This window comes from Oncorhynchus kisutch, unplaced genomic scaffold (genome assembly GCF_002021735.2).
Source record: "Oncorhynchus kisutch isolate 150728-3 unplaced genomic scaffold, Okis_V2 Okis04b-Okis11a_hom, whole genome shotgun sequence".
NCBI classification, from domain to species: domain Eukaryota; kingdom Metazoa; phylum Chordata; class Actinopteri; order Salmoniformes; family Salmonidae; genus Oncorhynchus; species Oncorhynchus kisutch.
Window position 1 is genome coordinate 6,928,959 of NW_022261981.1, and position 22,533 is coordinate 6,951,491.

Sequence of the window (22,533 nt, forward strand, 5' to 3'; positions counted from 1 at the left end):
GGGAATAATGACAACACAACTTACTGCAACAACACTAGCAGCTCAATTGGGGGAATAACGACAACACAACCCACTGGGGGAATAATGACAACACAACCCACTGCAACAACACTAGCAGCTCACTGGGGAATAATGACAACACAACCCACTGCAACAACACTAGCAGCTCACTGGGGAATAATGACAACACAACCCACTGCAACAACACTAGCAGCTCACTGGGCAATAACGACAACACAACCCACTGCAACAACACTAGCAGCTCACTGGGGAATAAGGACAACACAACCCACTGCAAAAACACTAGCAGCTCACTGGGGGATAATGACAACACAAGCATCTCACTGGGGAATAATGACAACACCACCCACTGCAACAACACTAGCAGCTCACTGGGGAATAAGGACAACACAACCCACTGCAACAACACTAGCAACTCACTGGGGAATAATGACAACACAACCCACTGCAACAACACTAGCAGCTCACTGGGGAATAATGACAACACAACCCACTGCAACAACACTAGCAGCTCACTGGGGGAATAATGACAACACAAAACAACACAAGCAGCTCACTGGGGGAATAATGACAACACAACCCACTGCAACAACACTAGCAGCTCACTGGGGAATAATGACAACACAACCCACTGCAACAACACTAGCAGCTCACTGGGCAATAACGACAACACAACCCACTGCAACAACACTAGCAGCTCACTGGGGGAATAATGACAACACAACCCACTGCAACAACACTAGCAGCTAACTGGGGGGAATAATGACAACACAACCCACTGCAACAACACTAGCAGCTCACTGGGGAATAATGACAACACAAAACAACACTAGCAGCTCACTGGGGGAATAATGACAACACAACCCACTGCAACAACTAGCAGCTCACTGGGGGAATAATGACAACACAACCCACTGCAACAACACTAGCAGCTCACTGGGGAATAACGACAACACAACCCACTGCAACAACACTAGCAGCTCACTGGGGGAATAATGACAACACAACCCACTGCAACAACACTAGCAGCTCACTGGGGAATAATGACAACACAAAACAACACTAGCAGCTCACTGGGGAATAATGACAACACAAAACAACACTAGCAGCTCACTGGGGAATAATGACAACACAAAACAACACTAGCAGCTCACTGGGGGAATAATGACAACACAACCTACTGCAACAACACTAGCAGCTCACTGGGGAATAATGACAACACAACCCACTGCAACAACACTAGCAGCTCACTGGGGGAATAATGACAACACAACCTACTGCAACAACACTAGCAGCTCACTGGGGAATAAGGACAACACAACCCACTGCAACAACACTAGCAGCTCACTGGGGGGAATAATGACAACACAACCCACTGCAACAACACTAGCAGCTCACTGGGGAATAACGACAACACAAAACAACACTAGCAGCTCACTGGGGGAATAATGACAACCCACTGCAACAACACTAGCAGCTCACTGGGTAATAACGACAACACAAAACAACACTAGCAGCTCACTGGGGGAGTAACGAAAACACAACCCACTGCAACAACACTAGCAACTCACTGGGGAATAACGACAACACAACCCACTGCAACAGCACTAGCAGCTCACTAGGGGAATAACGGCAAGACAACCCACTGCAACAACACTAGCAGCTCACTGGGGAATAATGACAACACAACCCACTGCAACAACACTAGCAGCTCACTGGGGAATAATGACAACACAACCCACTGCAACAACACTAGCAGCTCACTGGGCAATAACGACAACACAACCCACTGCAACAACACTAGCAGCTCACTGGGGAATAAGGACAACACAACCCACTGCAAAAACACTAGCAGCTCACTGGGGGATAATGACAACACAAGCATCTCACTGGGGAATAATGACAACACCACCCACTGCAACAACACTAGCAGCTCACTGGGGAATAAGGACAACACAACCCACTGCAACAACACTAGCAACTCACTGGGGAATAACGACAACACAACCCACTGCAACAACACTAGCAGCTCACTGGGGAATAATGACAACACAACCCACTGCAACAACACTAGCAGCTCACTGGGGGAATAATGACAACACAAAACAACACAAGCAGCTCACTGGGGGAATAATGACAACACAAACCACTGCAACAACACTAGCAGCTCACTGGGGAATAATGACAACACAACCCACTGCAACAACACTAGCAGCTCACTGGGGGAATAATGACAACACAAGCATCTCACTGGGGAATAATGACAACACAACCCACTGCAACAACACTAGCAGCTCACTGGGGAATAATGACAACACAACCCACTGCAACAACACTAGCAGCTCACTGGGGGAATAATGACAACCCACTGCAACAACACTAGCAGCTCACTGGGGAATAATGACAACACAAAATAACACTAGCAGCTCACTGGGGAATAATGACAACACAAAACAACACTAGCAGCTCACTGGGGGAATAATGACAACACAAAACAACACTAGCAGCTCACTGGGGGAATAATGACAACACAACCCACTGCAAAAACACTAGCAGCTCACTGGGGAATAATGACAACACAAAACAACACAAGCAGCTCACTGGGGGAATAATGACAACACAACCCACTGCAACAACACTAGCAGCTCACTGGGGAATAATGACAACACAACTTACTGCAACAACACTAGCAGCTCAATTGGGGGAATAACGACAACACAACCCACTGGGGGAATAATGACAACCCACTGGGAATAATGACAACACAAAACAACACAAGCAGCTCACTGGGGGAATAATGACAACACAAAACAACACTAGCAGCTCACTGGGGAATAATGACAACACAAAACAACACTAGCAGCTCACTGGGGGAATAATGACAACACAACCTACTGCAATAACACTAGCAGCTCACTGGGGAATAATGACAACACAACCCACTGCAACAACACTAGCAGCTCACTGGGGGAATAATGACAACACAACCTACTGCAACAACACTAGCAGCTCACTGGGGAATAAGGACAACACAACCCACTGCAACAACACTAGCAGCTCACTGGGGGGAATAATGACAACACAACCCACTGCAACAACACTAGCAGCTCACTGGGGAATAACGACAACACAAAACAACACTAGCAGCTCACTGGGGGAATAATGACAACCCACTGCAACAACACTAGCAGCTCACTGGGTAATAACGACAACACAAAACAACACTAGCAGCTCACTGGGGGAGTAACGAAAACACCACCCACTGCAACAACACTAGCAACTCACTGGGGAATAACGACAACACAACCCACTGCAACAGCACTAGCAGCTCACTAGGGGAATAACGGCAAGACAACCCACTGTAACAACACTAGCAGCTCACTGGGGAATAATGACAACACAACCCACTGCAACAACACTAGCAGCTCACTGGGGAATAATGACAACACAACCCACTGCAACAACACTAGCAGCTCACTGGGGGAATAATGACAACACAAAACAACACAAGCAGCTCACTGGGGGAATAATGACAACACAACCCACTGCAACAACACTAGCAGCTCACTGGGGAATAATGACAACACAACCCACCGCAACAACACTAGCAGCTCACTGGGGGAATAACGACAACACAACCCACTGGGGGAATAATGACAACACAACCCACTGCAACAACACTAGCAGCTCACTGGGCAATAACGACAACACAACCCACTGCAACAACACTAGCAGCTCACTGGGGGAATAATGACAACACAACCCACTGCAACAACACTAGCAGCTAACTGGGGGGAATAATGACAACACAACCCACTGCAACAACACTAGCAGCTCACTGGGGAATAATGACAACACAAAACAACACTAGCAGCTCACTGGGGGAATAATGACAACACAACCCACTGCAACAACTAGCAGCTCACTGGGGGAATAATGACAACACAACCCACTGCAACAACACTAGCAGCTCACTGGGGAATAACGACAACACAACCCACTGCAACAACACTAGCAGCTCACTGGGGGAATAATGACAACACAACCCACTGCAACAACACTAACAGCTCACTGGGGAATAATGACAACACAAAACAACACTAGCAGCTCACTGGGGAATAATGACAACACAAAACAACACTAGCAGCTCACTGGGGGGAATAATGTCAACACAACCCACTGCAACAACACTAGCAGCTCACTGGGGGGAATAATGACAAAACAACCCACTGCAACAACACTAGCAGCTCACTGGGGAATAACGACAACACAAAACAACACTAGCAGCTCACTGGGGGAATAATGACAACCCAAAACAACACTAGCAGCTCACTGGGGAATAGTGACAACACAAAACAACACTAGCAGCTCACCGGGGAATAATGACAACACAAAACAACACTAGCAGCTCACTGGGGGAATAATGACAACCCACTGCAACAACACTAGCAGCTCACTGGGGAATAATGACAACCCACTGCAACAACACTAGCAGCTCACTGGGGAATAATGACAACACAAAACAACACTAGCAGCTCACTGGGGAATAATGACAACACAAAACAACACTAGCAGCTCACTGGGGGAATAATGACAACACAACCCACTGCAACAATACTAGCAGCTCACTGGGGAATAACGACAACACAAAACAACACTAGCAGCTCACTGGGGTATAATGACAACACAAAACAACACTAGCAGCTCACTGGGGGAATAATGATAACACAACCCACTGCAACAACACTAGCAGCTCACTGGGGAATAATGACAACACAAAACAACACTAGCAGCTCACTGGGGAATAATGACAACACAAAACAACACTAGCAGCTCACCGGGGAATAATGACAACACAAAACAACACTAGCAGCTCACTGGGGGAATAATGACAACCCACTGCAACAACACTAGCAGCTCACTGGGGAATAATGACAACCCACTGCAACAACACTAGCAGCTCACTGGGGAATAATGACAACCCACTGCAACAACACTAGCAGCTCACTGGGGAATAATGACAACACAAAACAACACTAGCAGCTCACTGGGGGAATAATGACAACACAACCCACTGCAACAACACTAGCAGCTCACTGGGGAATAATGACAACACAAAACAACACTAGCAGCTCACTGGGGAATAATGACAACACAAAACAACACTAGCAGCTCACTGGGGAATAATGACAACACAACCCACTGCAACAACACTAGCAGCTCACTGGGGGAATAATGTCAACACAACCCACTGCAACAACACTAGCAGCTCACTGGGGAATAATGACAACACAAAACAACACTAGCAGCTCACTGGGGAATAATGACAACACAAAACAACACTAGCAGCTCACTGGGGAATAATGACAACACAAAACAACACTAGCAGCTCACTGGGGGAATAATGACAACACAACCTACTGCAACAACACTAGCAGCTCACTGGGGAATAATGACAACACAACCCACTGCAACAACACTAGCAGCTCACTGGGGAATAACGACAACACAAAACAACACTAATACTTAGGTAAAAGGTGAATACATTTGTAAAAAAAAATAAAAACCTGCTATTGCTTTGTCATTAAGGAGTAGTGCGTGTAGAATAAATACATATTGAATCAATTAGATTAAGGCTGTAACGTAACAAAATGTGTAAAAAGTCAAGAGGTTTGAATACTTTCTGAATGCAAAACATGTACAAAATGTACAGAGTGTACAAAACATTAGGAACACCTGCCTAATATTGAGTTGCACCCTCCTTGGTCCTCAGAACAGCCACAATGTGTGGGCATGGACAACCAGGTGTCAAAGTGTTCCACAGGGATGCTGGCCCATGTTGACTCCAATTTAGTTTTTTAATTATTTTAATTTTACTAGGCAAGTCAGTTAAGAACAAATTCTTATTTTCAATGACGGCCTAGGAACAGTGGGTTAAACTGCCTGTTCAGGGGCGGAACGACAGATTTGTACCCTGTCAGCTCGGGGATTCGAACTTGCAACCTTTCGGTTACTAGTCCAACGCTCTAACCACTAGGCTACCCTGCCGCCCAATGCTTCCCACAGTTGTCAAGTTAGCTGGATGTCCTTTGGGTGGTGGACCGTTCTCGATACACACAGGAAACTGCTGAGCGTGAAAAACCCAGCGGTGTTGCAGTTCTTGACACAAACCAGTGCACCTGGCACCTACTACCATACCCCTTTCAAAGGCATCTTTTGTCTTGCCCATTCATCCTCTGTATGGAACACATACAAAAATGTTGCCCCCAAAAATGGAGAAAATGGAATCAGGCCACAAAAAATATATATTTATATGGCCCTACAGCAGATACTGTATTCACAACACAGCTCTAAACACAATCAACAACCAGAGGTTCCAACCAAGATGACTTACTACAGCCTTTAAACAACCAGAGGTTCCAACCAAGATGACCTACTACAGCCTTTAAACAACCAGAGGTTCCAACCAAGATGACTTACTACAGCCTTTAAACAACCAACAGCCAGAGGTTCCAACCAAGATGACTTACTACAGCCTTTAAACAACCAACAACCAGAGGTTCCAACCAAGATGACCTACTACAGCCTTTAAACAACCAACAGCCAGAGGTTCCAACCAAGATGACCTACTACAGCCTTTAAACAACCAGAGGGTCCAACCAAGATGACTTACTACAGCCTTTAAACAACCAACAACCAGAGGTTCCAACCAAGATGACCTACTACAGCCTTTAAACAACCAACAGCCAGAGGTTCCAACCAAGATGACCTACTACAGCCTTTAAACAACCAGAGGGTCCAACCAAGATGACTTACTACAGCCTTTAAACAACCAACAGCCAGAGGTTCAATTAGGGTTGGGTGGTATTCAGATTTTCATATAGTTTCTGTACCATACCGGAGTATATGCTATTACCAAGAGGAGGTTGAATGTCTCTGTTGTAACCAAGAAGCTTCATCTTCACATCTAGCCACATTAACTCTCACTATTGGATGGCGCCCTAAAAAGACAAAAAGGAGATTGATCGTGGACCACAGGAAACGGAGAGCTGACCACGCCCCCATCCACATCCACATGGCTGTAGTGGAGAGGGTCGACAGCTTTGAGATCCTCGGAGTCCATATGACTAAGGAATTATAATGGTCCACATACACACCAACACAGACGTGAAGAAGGCACGACAACACCTCTCCCCCCCCCAGGAGGCGAAAAATATTTGGCATGAGCCCTCAGATCATCAAAATGTAATACAGCTTCACCATTGAGAAAATCTTGACCGGCTGTCTCACCGCTTGGTATGGCAACTGCTTGGCATTTGATCGCAAGGTACCACAGAGGGGTAGTGAGTACAACTCAGTACATCCTTGGGGCAGAGCTCTCTGTTATTCAAGCACTCTATACCAGGCGGTGTCAGAGGAAAGGCCCTAAACGTTGTTCAAGTCTCCAGCCACCCAGGTCATTGACTATTCTCTCTGCATTCACATAGCAGAAACGATGCACCAAGTCTGGGACCAACAGAACATCTTCTACCCCCCAAGCCACAAGACTGATAAATAGTTAACCAAACAGCTACCTGGACTATCTGCACTGACCCACTTTGCACTAACTCGTTTGACTCATCACGTACGCTGCTGCTACTGTCTATTATCTATCCTGATGCCGAGTCGCTTTACCCCTACCTATATGTACATATCTACCTCCCTTACCTCGTACCCCTGCACATTGACTTGGTACTGGTACCCTGTGTATATAGCCATGTTATTACCTGGTACCCTGTGTATATAGCCATGTTATTACCCCTGCACATTGACTTGGTAGTGGTACCCTGTGTATACAGCCTAGTTATTACCTCTACCCCTGCACATTGACTTGGCGATTGTTTGGGGCATCTGGAAAAAAGCTTGTCCGGAGAAGGCAAGGTGAGCGCTAGCATCAGACCTGTGTCATGCCAACAGTAAAGCATCCTGAGACCATTCATGTGTGGGGTTGCTTCTCAGCCAAGGGAGTGGGCTCACTCAAAATTATGCCTAAATACACAGCCATAAATAAAGAATGGTACCAACACATCCTCAGAGAACAACTTCTCCCAACCATCCAGGAACAGTTTGGTGACAAACAGTGCCTTTTCCAGCATGATGGAGCACCTTACCATAAGGCAAAAGTGATAACTAAGTGGCTCGGGGAACAAAACATCGATATTTTGGGTTCATGGCCAGGAAACTCCCCAGACATTAATCCCATTGAGAACTTGTGGTCAATCCTCAAGAGGCGGGTGGACAAACAAAAACCCACAAATTCTGACAAACTCCAAGCATTGATTATGCAAGAATGGGCTGCCATCAGTCAGGATGTGGCCCAGAAGTTAATTGACAGCAGCATGCCAGGGCGGATTGTAGAGGTCTTGAAAAAGAAGGGTCAACACTGCAATATTGACTCTTTGCATCAACTTCATATAATTGTCAATAAATGCCTGACACTTTTGAAATACTTGTAATTATACTTCAGTATTTCATAGTAACATCTGACAAAAATGTCTATAGTCACTGAAGCAGCAAACTTTGTGGAAATTAATATTTGTGTCATTCTCAAAACTTTTGGCCACGATTGTACACCGGTTGCTTACCAAGCATGATGACAAATAACATTTGATTTGAAAACCACTTGATTAGATAAAATTCTGCAAGTAAACACAGTAGTGTCTATTCCAGTCATGTCTGTCTAGCTAGCCAATAGGTGAAACATCACATCGTATGGGTTCACGTGACATCTTATGGGTTCACGTGACATCACATCTTATGGGTTCACGTGACATCACATCTTATGGGTTCACGTGACATCACATCTTATGGGTTCACGTGACATCACATCTTATAGGTTCACGTGACATCACATCTTATAGGTTCACGTGACATCACATCTTATAGGTTCACGTGACATCACATCTTATGGGTTCACGTGACATCACACAGAAGCTGTTAAGAAGCCTTTTGGACCTAGACTAGGCATTCCGGTACCAGAGAAACAGAGAAGCAGAGAAACCAAGGCGAAAACAAGTCTAACTTAGCTGACTAAGTGCTTTGATCAGTGTTTCAACTGTCACACTAGATGGTGTGGTCAGATGGAGGTTGAGGTGAGGGGGCTGGATGTAATTTTAATTAATGTGATTTGATTAATTGTTCAGCAGTCTAATGGCTTGGGGGTAGGAGCTGTTAAGGGGCCTTTTGGTCCTAGACTTGGTGCTCCGGGTACCACTTGCCATGTTGTAACAGAGAAAACAGTCTATGACTTGGGTGACTGGAGTCTTTGATAAGACGTAATTTGTTGTACATTAACTTACAGATAACTAATATATGTCTCTATGCTCACAACCCAAACCACCTTAGATACACCCCCCCCCCCCCAGCCCCCCGCTTGGGCTGGAAGCCAATGGGTCAGGTGCAGTGCAGAGCCCCTGTAGCATATTATAAAGAGGTAGTAGGACTCTGTACCTTGGTTAAAGGATGACGCTGACATCAGGGAAATGCACTCAGCCATGGAAGATCTAAGCACGGCCTGAACAGCAAGACTGCAGCAAGGGAAATCTATTTATTCTGTGCTGGTTGAGACAGTATGATGATGCAGAGCCAAGGGGGTCGTATTCATTAGGACGTAACGTAGCAAAAGCTTTCGCCCGAGAATGAAAATGAGGGGTTTCTTTATTGAACAAGTAGAGGTAGTCTCTCTCTGTTTCAGTGTTCATGCACATGTATGGCTTGTTCATGAAGAATAGAGAGAGGCTGCAGTATGGATGACTGGGCAGGAAAGATTCAGATGGCCCCTCTGTGCTGCTGGGGGCGCTCTCTCTCCCCGTCATGCTGGGGGCGCTCTCTCTCCCCGTGGTGCTGGGAGGTGGTGCTCTCTCTCTCTCTCTCTGAAATGCTGGGAAGGAGGCTCTCTCTCTCCCCGTGATGCTGGTGAGGGCTCTCTCTCTCCCCGTGATGCTGCGGGTGGGCTCCCTCTCTCCCGTGATGCTGGGGTGGGGGCTCTCTCTCTCTCTCCCCGTGATGTTGGGGTGGGGCTCTCTCTCCCTGTGATGCTGGGCGAGGCTCTCTCTCTCTCTCCCCGTGATGCTGCGGGGGGGCTCCCTCTCTCCCCGTGATGCTGGGGTGGGGGCTCTCTCTCTCTCCCTGTGATGCTGCGGGGGGGCTCCCTCTCTCCCCGTGATGCTGGGGTGGGGGCTCTCTCTCTCTCCCCGTGATGCTGGGTGGGGCTCTCTCTCTCCCCGTGATGCTGGGCGAGGCTCTCTCTCTCTCCCCGTGATGCTGGGAGGGGCTCTCTCTCTCTCTCCCTGTGATGCTGGGAGGGGCTCTCTCTCTCTCTCCCTGTGATGCTGCGGGGGGGCTCCCTCTCTCCCCGTGATGCTGGGGTGGGGGCTCTCTCTCTCTCCTCGTGATGCTTGGTGGGGCACTCTCTCTCCCCGTGATGCTGGGCGAGGCTCTCTCTCTCTCCCCGTGATGCTGTGAGGGGCTCTCTCTCTCTCTCCCTGTGATGCTGGGAGGGGCTCTCTCTCTCTCTCTCCCTGTGATGCTGGGAGGGGCTCTCTCTCTCTCTCCCTGTGATGCTGCGGGGGGGCTCCCTCTCTCCCCGTGATGCTGGGAGGGGGCTCTCTCTCTCTCCCCGTGATGCTGGGGGGCTCTCTCTCCCTGTGATGCTGGGGGCCCTCTCTCCCCGTGATGCTGGGGGCTCTCTCTCCCTGTGATGCTGGGGGCCCTCTCTCCCTGTGATGCTGGGCACCCTCTCTCCCCGTGATGCTGGGGTCTCTCTCTCTCCCTGTGATGCTGGGGGCTCTCTCTCTCCCTGTGATGCTGGGGGCCCTCTCTCCCTGTGATGCTGGGGGCCCTCTCTCCCCGTGATGCTGGGGGCCCTCTCTCCCTGTGATGCTGGGGGCTCTCTCTCCCTGTGATGCTGGGGACCCTCTCTCCCCGTGATGCTGGGGTCTCTCTCTCCCTGTGATGCTGGGGACCCTCTCTCCCCGTGATGCTGGGGGCTCTCTCTCCCTGTGATGCGGGGGGCTCTCTCTCCCCGTGATGCTGGGGTTCCCTCTCTCCCCGTGATGCTGGGGACTCTCTCTCCCTGTGATGCGGGGGGCTCTCTCTCCCCGTGATGCGGGGGGCTCTCTCTCCCTGTGATGCTGGGGGGCTCTCTCTCCCTGTGATGCGGGGGGCTCTCTCTCCCCGTGATGCTGGGGGCTCTCTCTCCCTGTGATGCTGGGGGCTCTCTCTCCCTGTGATGCTGGGGGCTCTCTCTCCCTGTGATGCTGGGGACCCTCTCTCCCCGTGATGCTGGGAGCTCTCTCTCCCCGTGATGCTGGGGGCTCTCTCTCCCTGTGATGCTAGGGGCTCTCTCTCCCCGTGATGCTGGGGACCCTCTCTCCCCGTGATGCTGGGGACCCTCTCTCCCCGTGATGCGGGGAGCTCTCTCTCCCTGTGATGCGGGGGGCTCTCTCTCCCCGTGATGCTGGGGTCTCTCTCTCCCTGTGATGCTGGGGACCCTCTCTCCCCGTGATGCTGGGGGCTCTCTCTCCCTGTGATGCTGGGGACCCTCTCTCCCCGTGATGCTGGGGAGCTCTCTCTCCCTGTGATGCTGGGGACCCTCTCTCCCCGTGATGCTAGGGGCTCTCTCTCCCTGTGATGCTGGGGGCTCTCTCTCCCTGTGATGCTAGGGGCTCTCTCTCCCCGTGATGCTAGGGGCTCTCTCTCCCTGTGATGCTAGGGGCTCTCTCTCCCCGTGATGCTGGGGACCCTCTCTCCCCGTGATGCTGGGGACCCTCTCTCCCCGTGATGCTGGGAGCTCTCTCTCCCTGTGATGCGGGGGGCTCTCTCTCCCCGTGATGCTGGGGTCTCTCTCTCCCTGTGATGCTGGGGACCCTCTCTCCCCGTGATGCTGGGGGCTCTCTCTCCCTGTGATGCTGGGGACCCTCTCTCCCCGTGATGCTGGGGAGCTCTCTCTCCCTGTGATGCTGGGGACCCTCTCTCCCCGTGATGCTAGGGGCTCTCTCTCCCTGTGATGCTGGGGGCTCTCTCTCCCTGTGATGCTAGGGGCTCTCTCTCCCCGTGATGCTAGGGGCTCTCTCTCCCTGTGATGCTAGGGGCTCTCTCTCCCCGTGATGCTGGGGACCCTCTCTCCCCGTGATGCTGGGAGCTCTCTCTCCCTGTGATGCGGGGGGCTCTCTCTCCCCGTGATGCTGGGGTCTCTCTCTCCCTGTGATGCTGGGGACCCTCTCTCCCCGTGATGCTGGGGGCTCTCTCTCCCTGTGATGCTGGGGACCCTCTCTCCCCGTGATGCTGGGGAGCTCTCTCTCCCTGTGATGCTGGGGACCCTCTCTCCCCGTGATGCTAGGGGCTCTCTCTCCCTGTGATGCTGGGGGCTCTCTCTCCCTGTGATGCTAGGGGCTCTCTCTCCCCGTGATGCTAGGGGCTCTCTCTCCCTGTGATGCTAGGGGCTCTCTCTCCCTGTGATGCTAGGGGCTCTCTCTCCCCGTGATGCTGGGGAGCTCTCTCTCCCTGTGATGCTGGGGACCCTCTCTCCCCGTGATGCTAGGGGCTCTCTCTCCCTGTGATGCTGGGGGCTCTCTCTCCCTGTGATGCTAGGGGCTCTCTCTCCCTGTGATGCTGGGGGCTCTCTCTCCCTGTGATGCTAGGGGCTCTCTCTCCCCGTGATGCTAGGGGCTCTCTCTCCCCGTGATGCTAGGGGCTCTCTCTCCCTGTGATGCTAGGGGCTCTCTCTCCCTGTGATGCTAGGGGCTCTCTCTCCCTGTGATGCTGGGGACCCTCTCTCCCCGTGATGCTGGGGACCCTCTCTCCCTGTGATGCGGGGGGGCTCTCTCTCCCCGTGATGCTGGGGAGCTCTCTCTCCCCGTGATGCTGGGGACCCTCTCTCCCCGTGATGCTGGGGGCTCTCTCTCCCTGTGATGCTGGGGGCTCTCTCTCCCCGTGATGCTAGGGGCTCTCTCTCCCTGTGATGCGGGGGGCTCTCTCTCCCTGTGATGCTGGGGGCTCTCTCTCCCTGTGATGCTGGGGGCTCTCTCTCCCTGTGATGCTGGGGACCCTCTCTCCCCGTGATGCTAGGGACTCTCTCTCCCTGTGATGCGGGGGGCTCTCTCTCCCCGTGATGCTAGGGGCTCTCTCTCCCTGTGATGCTAGGGGCTCTCTCTCCCTGTGATGCGGGGGGCTCTCTCTCCCTGTGATGCTAGGGGCTCTCTCTCCCCGTGATGCTGGGAGCTCTCTCTCCCCGTGATGCTGGGGGCTCTCTCTCCCTGTGATGCGGGGGGCTCTCTCTCCCCGTGATGCTAGGGGCTCTCTCTCCCCGTGATGCTGGGGGCTCTCTCTCCCTGTGATGCGGGGGGCTCTCTCTCCCTGTGATGCGGGGGGCTCTCTCTCCCTGTGATGCTAGGGGCTCTCTCTCCCTGTGATGCTGGGGACCCTCTCTCCCCGTGATGCTGGGAGCTCTCTCTCCCTGTGATGCTGGGGGCTCTCTCTCCCTGTGATGATGGGGGCTCTCTCTCCCTGTGATGCTAGGGGCTCTCTCTCCCCGTGATGCTAGGGGCTCTCTCTCCCTGTGATGCTGGGGGCCCTCTCTCCCTGTGATGCTGGGGGCCCTCTCTCCCTGTGATGCTGGGAGCTCTCTCTCCCTGTGATGCTAGGGGCTCTCTCTCCCTGTGATGCGGGGGGCTCTCTCTCCCCGTGATGCTAGGGACCCTCTCTCCCCGTGATGCTGGGGGCTCTCTCTCCCTGTGATGCGGGGGGCTCTCTCTCCGTGTCTTTTTTAGTGCCACATCTCACAGCAAGGCCACTTGATTATTTATAACAAAGCTGCAGTGAGGAGGAGAGGAGCCGGAAACGACCAGCTGACAGCAGTACAGCAGTATCCCTCCTGCCCTTTCTCCTGGGATGTCCCTGCCCAGTGTGCCACCTGCCAGTCCACAACAGATACACAGACCAATCCCTTTCTTCAAAAACAGACGATTAATTGTGGTGCAAAATATAATGTCAGTACGACAAGTAGTCCCAGTCCCAAACGACACAACCGAATAGCTTCAGAATCAGTATCACAGTAGTGCAGCAAAGACAGTCCTGTACAGACAAACATACATCTTTCATCTTTGAGAGACCAAGGTGATTAGCTAGTGCCACAGATTCCCGCACAGTACAGTGTGTATCGTACTGTACAGTCAGGAAGGCACCCCTATATGTCTGAGACAACCCTTATTTTAAACCAGAGGGACCAGCATCACCATATCTGTCAGCCTTCACACTGCCAGCCAATAGCAGGCCTTACAGACCAGATCAATGTGTCGCTACATCAGAATCAATGCCGTCTTAGATAACAGGGGTGTGCAGGGCAATGTATCCATGATTCTCTTTCACACCAACACTGACAGTTGTTACAAGATCTTGCAGTGTTTTCACAGCTAAAGGTATATAACTATATAGTTAAAAGCCCATGTTTAGTGACAGATGTAGTTAGCAAATATCTGACCTTGTTCTGCCTGGTGAAGAGAGAACAACTGTTGTTAACCTACCATGTGCTTGCAATAAATACATAGGTCAACCATCTACATCTAGCTAGCCAAAACAATAGTACTTGCAGCTAACAAGACAGCTCCCCTAAATACCCATTGCTATAACTGGCTAGCGAGTTAACCAGGTTTGAATGTTGCCAACTTAGGCACCAGGCTAGCTAGATAACTAGCAACCATCTGTATTAGCGACGTTGCTAGCTTGCTAACGTTAGCATGCACAAAACACCCGTGATTAGGTCAATAAATAACATTCAAAATGTTCATCTATCTGTTGAAATGGAAACGAGCTTTACCTTCAGCCACATCTTCGTCTATGGCTCCCTTCACCTGAGAGAAGCACCATTGGAAATCGTTCCCTCCTCCGACACCTACAAAACATCACAAATTGAATAAAGGTGAATAAATAAGGCAGAAAATAGGAGCAGATGTTATAGAAATACAGAGGAATTAATTCCCACCTTTAAATGTGTACTTCAACATAGCAACTAGTTAACTATGGAGTGTACATTTTGGCACACATTGTCAGAGCTGCTCGGTTGCCTGTTAGCCAAGAAACTTGCAATGCTTTTAGGCCGCGCTGATGCGGGGGCCCCCCGTCTACAAAGTTGTCAACCTTACCTGCCATTGCCACTTTCTGCAACACAACTGGCTTCTTTTTTTTGGGAGGGGGGAGGGGGTCTTCCGATAGTGATTAGAGTTGTAAGGATTGTAATTTCAGTACAAGGTTATTAAAAAGGAAACAGTTATTAGAGTCGTGAATATGGGCTTTACAGAAATGCCCGTGATTTTTTTCATTTCATTTCCAAAAATCCAAAATGGCGCACAAGTGACAGTCGACGTGACACGGTGACGTCATTGCGACGCTTCGGAAGTCTATTTCAGGCGCTCGACCGCATCAGAGGCGCGCTGTCTATGCGCAGCTTCGCAGGGTCTTGGCGAGCTGACAGATACAGGGCGTGGGAAAGTGGACTATTATCTCTCTGTTTTCCCCCGTAATGACCATTCAATGTTTTTTTACAAAACATCTTTTTTTTTTGGTTTCATACTTAGATAAAGACATTCGACACAAAGTCAGAGACATTGTCATTAAGCATCGAAATCTAAGAAATAGACAGAGCCTTAATCCTAGGCCATTGGCTGGTGTTTCACAACCATTTATATACCAGGGAATAGACCTCGCCAGTTTGTAGTCCTAAAAACCGGAAATGAGTTACCACTGGTTCGTTCAGCCATTCCTATGGGAAAATTCACGGGGAAAGAATGGGTTTTTGGAATAAACAGCGAAAAGGTAAACACAGGCTTAGGACATCTTATACGTTTTATTCTATGAGATAATATCAGTCAGTTAACATAACATTTATGAATAATGAAACCTTTATGTTATTGTTTTTAATTAAACGAATGCTTAAAAATTCACAAAACGTTACGTTAGCTGATGAAGATTATCTCATAGAACAAAATGTATAAGATCTCCTAAATCTGTGTTTACCACACTGCTTATTTTGGGTGTTTATCCGACCCCCCCCCCCCCCCCCCCCAAAAAAAAACTCCATTCATTTACCTATAGGATTTGCCGAACCAATGGTGGAGTTAATGTCTACTCCATTACTATTGCTCAGAGACCGAAAAGTAATAACGTTTTTGTTTGTTTGAATGATGTAAACCTTTACGTTCCTGATGTGCTGGTGTGAACCTGATTCTAGATCTCTACGTTCCTGATGTGCTGGTGTGAACCTGATTCTAGATCTCTACGTTCCTGATGTGCTGGTGTGAACCTGATTCTAGATCTCTACGTTCCTGATGTGCTGGTGTGAACCTGATTCTAGATCTCTACGTTCCTGATGTGCTGGTGTGAACCTGATTCTAGATCTCTACGTTCCTGATGTGCTGGTGTGAACCTGATTCTAGATCTCTACGTTCCTGATGTGTTGGTGTGAAACTGATTCTAGATCTCTACGTTCCTGATGTGCTGGTGTGAACCTGATTCTAGATCTCTACGTTCCTGATGTGCTGGTGTGAACCTGATTCTAGATCTCTACGTTCCTGATGTGCTGGTGTGAACCTGATTCTAGATCTCTACGTTCCTGATGTACTGGTGTGAACCTGATTCTAGATCTCTACGTTCCTGATGTGCTGGTGTGAACCTGATTCTAGATCTCTACGTTCCTGATGTGCTGGTGTGAACCTGATTCTAGATCTCTACGTTCCTGATGTGCTGGTGTGAACCTGATTCTAGATCTCTACGTTCCTGATGTGCTGGTGTGAACCTGATTCTAGATCTCGTGAAACTAGTTGAAACTGTAAAGTAAATCATCCTTCTTTTTTTGTTGTTGAACAAATGATTTACTCCATGCAATTGTGTGAGATAAATCACAACTATAGCAGTTACAGGAAGTCGGCTATCTTGTCAATATAATGAATAGTCTTTGTCAATACTAATGATTTACTCCATGCAATTGTGTGAGATAAATCACAACTATAGCAGTTACAGGAAGTCGGCTATCTTGTCAATATAATGAATAGTCTTTGTCAATACTAATGATTTACTCCATGCAATTGTGTGAGATAAATCACAACTATAGCAGTTACAGGAAGTCGGCTATCTTGTCAATATAATAAATAGTCTTTGTCAATACTACAACAATAACAAAGCTACTCATACCACTGACAGTCAATTTACAATCTTGTTTTGAGGCAGACTGTAAAGACCTAGATCCAGCCAGTAGAGTGCAGTATTTAGCCAGAAATGATGAGGCTCCTCAGATCTTTCTCTGTTCATTATGAAGAGGTGGTGTCCTCTCCTCGCCAGTGTTCTGCTGAATGTGACTAAGTTCCTGCTAGCGGAAGCTTGTTTGACTTAAAAGCCTTTAGAAATCCTCTTCGGCCTGACAGAGTAATCCTCTATCTACTTTGTTGTAGCTTCTCTCCTCATTAATTCCAACCCATTCGGGGGAGAAACATGCATTTGTGAATGATATAAAAATGTCCAAATAAGGTATTTTTTAAATGAACGGGGTATGGTAGTAGGTGCCAAGCACACCGGTTTGAGTGTATCAAGAACTGTGGGGCTGCTGGGTTTTTCCACACTCAACAGTTTCCCATGTTTATCAAGAATGGTCCACCACCCACACTCAGGACATCCAGCCAACTTGACACAACAGTGGGAAGCATCGGAGTCAACATGGACCAGCATCCCTGTGGAACGCTTTCGACACCTTGTAGAGTCCAAATGCCCCCGACGAATTGAGGCTGTTCTGAGGGAAAAGGGGGGAAGTGCAACTCAATATTAAGAAGGTATTCCTAATGCTTTGTACACTGAGTATATATCACATGAAGTAAGTGGGGAGGGGGGGCTGCGTAGCCTAGTGGTTAGAGCGTTGGATAAGGGAGGGGCTGCGTAGCCTAGTGGTTAGAGCGTTGGATAAGGGGGGGGGCTGCGTAGCCTAGTGGTTAGAGCGTTGGATAAGGGGGGGGCTGCGTAGCCTAGTGGTTAGAGCGTTGGATAAGGGGGGGGGCTGCGTAGCCTAGTGGTTAGAGCGTTGGATAAGGGGGGGGCTGCATAGCCTAGTGGTTAGAGCGTTGGATAAGGGGGGGGCTGCGTAGCCTAGTGGTTAGAGCGTTGGATAAGGGGGGGGCTGCGTAGCCTAGTGGTTAGAGCGTTGGATAAGGGAGGGGCTGCGTAGCCTAGTGGTTAGAGCGTTGGATAAGGGAGGGGCTGCGTAGCCTAGTGGTTAGAGCGTTGGATAAGGGGGGGGGCTGCGTAGCCTAGTGGTTAGAGCGTTGGATAAGGGGGGGGCTGCGTAGCCTAATGGTTAGAGCGTTGGATAAGGGAGGGGATGCGTAGCCTAGTGGTTAGAGCGTTGGATAAGGGGGGGGCTGCGTAGCCTAGTGGTTAGAGCGTTGGATAAGGGAGGGGCTGCGTAGCCTAGTGGTTAGAGCGTTGGATAAGGGGGGGGCTGCGTAGCCTAGTGGTTAGAGCGTTGGATAAGGGGGGGGGCTGCGTAGCCTAGTGGTTAGAGCGTTGGATAAGGGGGGGGCTGCGTAGCCTAGTGGTTAGAGCGTTGGATAAGGGAGGGGCTGCGTAGCCTAGTGGTTAGAGCGTTGGATAAGGGAGGGGCTGCGTAGCCTAGTGGTTAGAGCGTTGGATAAGGGGGGGGCTGCGTAGCCTAGTGGTTAGAGCGTTGGATAAGGGAGGGGCTGCGTAGCCTAGTGGTTAGAGCGTTGGATAAGGGGGGGGCTGCGTAGCCTAGTGGTTAGAGCGTTGGATAAGGGAGGGGCTGCGTAGCCTAGTGGTTAGAGCGTTGGATAAGGGGGGGGCTGCGTAGCCTAGTGGTTAGAGCGTTGGATAAGGGAGGGGCTGCGTAGCCTAGTGGTTAGAGCGTTGGATAAGGGGGGGGCTGCGTAGCCTAGTGGTTAGAGCGTTGGATAAGGGGGGGGCTGCGTAGCCTAGTGGTTAGAGCGTTGGATAAGGGGGGGGGGCTGCGTAGCCTAGTGGTTAGAGCGTTGGATAAGGGGGGGGCTGCGTAGCCTAGTGGTTAGAGCGTTGGATAAGGGAGGGGCTGCGTAGCCTAGTGGTTAGAGCGTTGGATAAGGGGGGGGCTGCGTAGCCTAGTGGTTAGAGCGTTGGATAAGGGAGGGGCTGCGTAGCCTAGTGGTTAGAGCGTTGGATAAGGGGGGGGCTGCGTAGCCTAGTGGTTAGAGCGTTGGATAAGGGGGGGGCTGCGTAGCCTAGTGGTTAGAGCGTTGGATAAGGGGGGGGCTGCGTAGCCTAGTGGTTAGAGCGTTGGATAAGGGAGGGGCTGCGTAGCCTAGTGGTTAGAGCGTTGGATAGGCGAGGGGCTGCTTAGCCTAGTGGTTAGAGCGTTGGATAAGGGGGGGGCTGCGTAGCCTAGTGGTTAGAGCGTTGGATAAGGGAGGGGCTGCGTAGCCTAGTGGTTAGAGCGTTGGATAAGGGAGGGGCTGCGTAGCCTAGTGGTTAGAGCGTTGGATAAGGGGGGGGGCTGCGTAGCCTAGTGGTTAGAGCGTTGGATAAGGGGGGGGCTGCGTAGCCTAGTGGTTAGAGCGTTGGATAAGGGAGGGGCTGCGTAGCCTAGTGGTTAGAGCGTTGGATAAGGGGGGGGCTGCGTAGCCTAGTGGTTAGAGCGTTGGATAAGGGAGGGGCTGCGTAGCCTAGTGGTTAGAGCGTTGGATAAGGGGGGGGCTGCGTAGCCTAGTGGTTAGAGCGTTGGATAAGGGGGGGGCTGCGTAGCCTAGTGGTTAGAGCGTTGGATAAGGGGGGGGCTGCGTAGCCTAGTGGTTAGAGCGTTGGATAAGGGAGGGGCTGCGTAGCCTAGTGGTTAGAGCGTTGGATAAGGGAGGGGCTGCGTAGCCTAGTGGTTAGAGCGTTGGATAAGGGGGGGGCTGCGTAGCCTAGTGGTTAGAGCGTTGGATAAGGGAGGGGCTGCGTAGCCTAGTGGTTAGAGCGTTGGATAAGGGGGGGGCTGCGTAGCCTAGTGGTTAGAGCGTTGGATAAGGGAGGGGCTGCGTAGCCTAGTGGTTAGAGCGTTGGATAAGAGGGGGGCTGCGTAGCCTAGTGGTTAGAGCGTTGGATAAGGGAGGGGCTGCGTAGCCTAGTGGTTAGAGCGTTGGATAAGGGGGGGGCTGCGTAGCCTAGTGGTTAGAGCGTTGGATAAGAGGGGGGCTGCGTAGCCTAGTGGTTAGAGCGTTGGATAAGGGAGGGGCTGCGTAGCCTAGTGGTTAGAGCGTTGGATAAGGGGGGGGGCTGCGTAGCCTAGTGGTTAGAGCGTTGGATAAGGGGGGGGCTGCGTAGCCTAGTGGTTAGAGCGTTGGATAAGGGGGGGGCTGCGTAGCCTAGTGGTTAGAGCGTTGGATAAGGGAGGGGCTGCGTAGCCTAGTGGTTAGAGCGTTGGATAAGGGGGGGGCTGCGTAGCCTAGTGGTTAGAGCGTTGGATAAGGGGGGGGGGCTGCGTAGCCTAGTGGTTAGAGCGTTGGATAAGGGAGTGGCTTTGTAGCCTAGTGGTTAGAGCGTTGGATAAGGGGGGGGGCTGCGTAGCCTAGTGGTTAGAGCGTTGGATAAGGGGGGGGGCTGCGTAGCCTAGTGGTTAGAGCGTTGGATAAGTAACCGAAAGGTTGCAGGTTTGAATCCCCGGCCGTCATTGAAAAAGAAGAATTTGTTCTTAACTGACTTGCCTAGTTTAAAAAAAATTGTACATGTGAAACACATCAGAAAATGTATTTAAAGTAAATGCTGAAATCCTTTAAAGAATTTATTTTACAGCGTATTTCCACATGTATTGATCAACATATTTGGAAATGTTTTCGTGAAATGTGGTTTATTTTAATGTATTTGTCAGAAATATGTCTAAATTAAAATTGATCTAATTAATATATGAACAAATATGCCAAACGATATTGCAACAAAATGGTTACTGTCTTAACAAAGGCACTATAGTGACTGCCAATGTACTTACTGTCTTAACAAAGGCACTATAGTGACTGCCAATGTACTTACTGTCTTAACAAAGGCACTATAGTGACTGCCAATGTACTTACTGTCTTAACAAAGGCACTATAGTGACTGCCAATGTACTTACTGTCTTAACAAAGGCACTATAGTGACTGCCAATGTACTTACTGTCTTAACAAAGGCACTATAGTGACTGCCAATGTACTTACTGTCTTAACAAAGGCACTATAGTGACTGCCAATGTACTTACTGTCTTAACAAAGGCACTATAGTGACTGCCAATGTACTTATGTCAGACTCATTCAGACTGCAGAACCGGCGGTGTACAAAATTAATACATGAGTACAACATAATACATGACACTTTCTCCTATGGGTGACCCAACGAGAGCTAACCCAAGAACACGACTCCAGCAAGCTACCCTCCGATGGGTGACCCAACGAGCGCTAACCCAAGAACACGACTCCAGCAAGCTACCCTCCGATGGGTGACCCAACGAGAGCTAACCCAAGAACACGACTCCAGCAAGCTACCCTCCGATGGGTGACCCAACGAGAGCTAACCCAAGAACACGACTCCAGCAAGCTACCCTCCGAAGGGTGACCCAACGAGAGCTAACCCAAGAACACGACTCCAGCAAGCTACCCTCCGATGGGTGACCCAACGAGAGCTAACCCAAGAACACGACTCCAGCAAGCTACCCTCCGAAGGGTGACCCAACGAGAGCTAACCCAAGAACACGACTCCAGCAAGCTACCCTCCGATGGGTGACCCAACGAGAGCTAACCCAAGAACACGACTCCAGCAAGCTACCCTCCGATGGGTGACCCAACGAGAGCTAACCCAAGAACACGACTCCAGCAAGCTACCCTCCGATGGGTGACCCAATGTTAAAACACAACATCTCCTGGAGTCCCACTGTTAAAACACAACACAACATCACCTGGAGTCCCACTGTTAAAACACAACACAACATCACCTGGAGTCCCACTGTTAAAACACAACACAACATCACCTAGAGTCCCACTGTTAAAACACAACATCACCTGGAGTCCCACTGTTAAAACACAACATCTCCTGGAGTCCCACTGTTAAAACACAACACAACATCACCTGGAGTCCCACTGTTAAAACACAACACAACATCACCTGGAGTCCCACTGTTTAAACACAACACAACATCACCTAGAGTCCCACTGTTAAAACACAACATCACCTGGAGCCACACTGTTAAAACACAACACAACATCACCTGGAGTCCCACTGTTAAAACACAACACAACATCACCTGGAGTCCCACTGTTAAAACACAACACAACATCACCTAGAGTCCCACTGTTAAAACACAACACAACATCACCTGGAGTCCCACTGTTAAAACACAACATCTCCTGGAGTCCCACTGTTAAACACAACACAACATCACCTGGAGTCCCACTGTTAAAACACAAAACAACATCACCTTGAGTCCCACTGTTAAAACAC

General features: G+C 50.0%; 1 protein-coding gene across 2 annotated transcripts in view; it reads right to left on the reverse strand.

Moving 5' to 3' along the window:
* LOC109876768 (serine/threonine-protein phosphatase 2A 55 kDa regulatory subunit B delta isoform) overlaps positions 1–15,711 on the reverse strand; it is a 42,592-nt gene extending 26,881 nt beyond the window's left edge. Inside the window, exons 1-2 of one of the 2 annotated variants that reach the window (XM_031813118.1) lie at positions 15,201–15,711; positions 14,876–14,950 (exon numbers count right to left, since the gene is read on the reverse strand). In XM_031813118.1, coding sequence (XP_031668978.1) covers positions 14,876–14,950; positions 15,201–15,207 — 82 coding nt within the window. In that variant the 5' untranslated portion in view covers positions 15,208–15,711. Of the gene's footprint in view, positions 1–14,875; positions 14,951–15,040; positions 15,143–15,200 lie in introns of those variants that run through there. The other variant, XM_031813117.1, reaches the window with a different exon arrangement.
* Between the last annotated feature and the right edge of the window lie 6,822 nt (positions 15,712–22,533).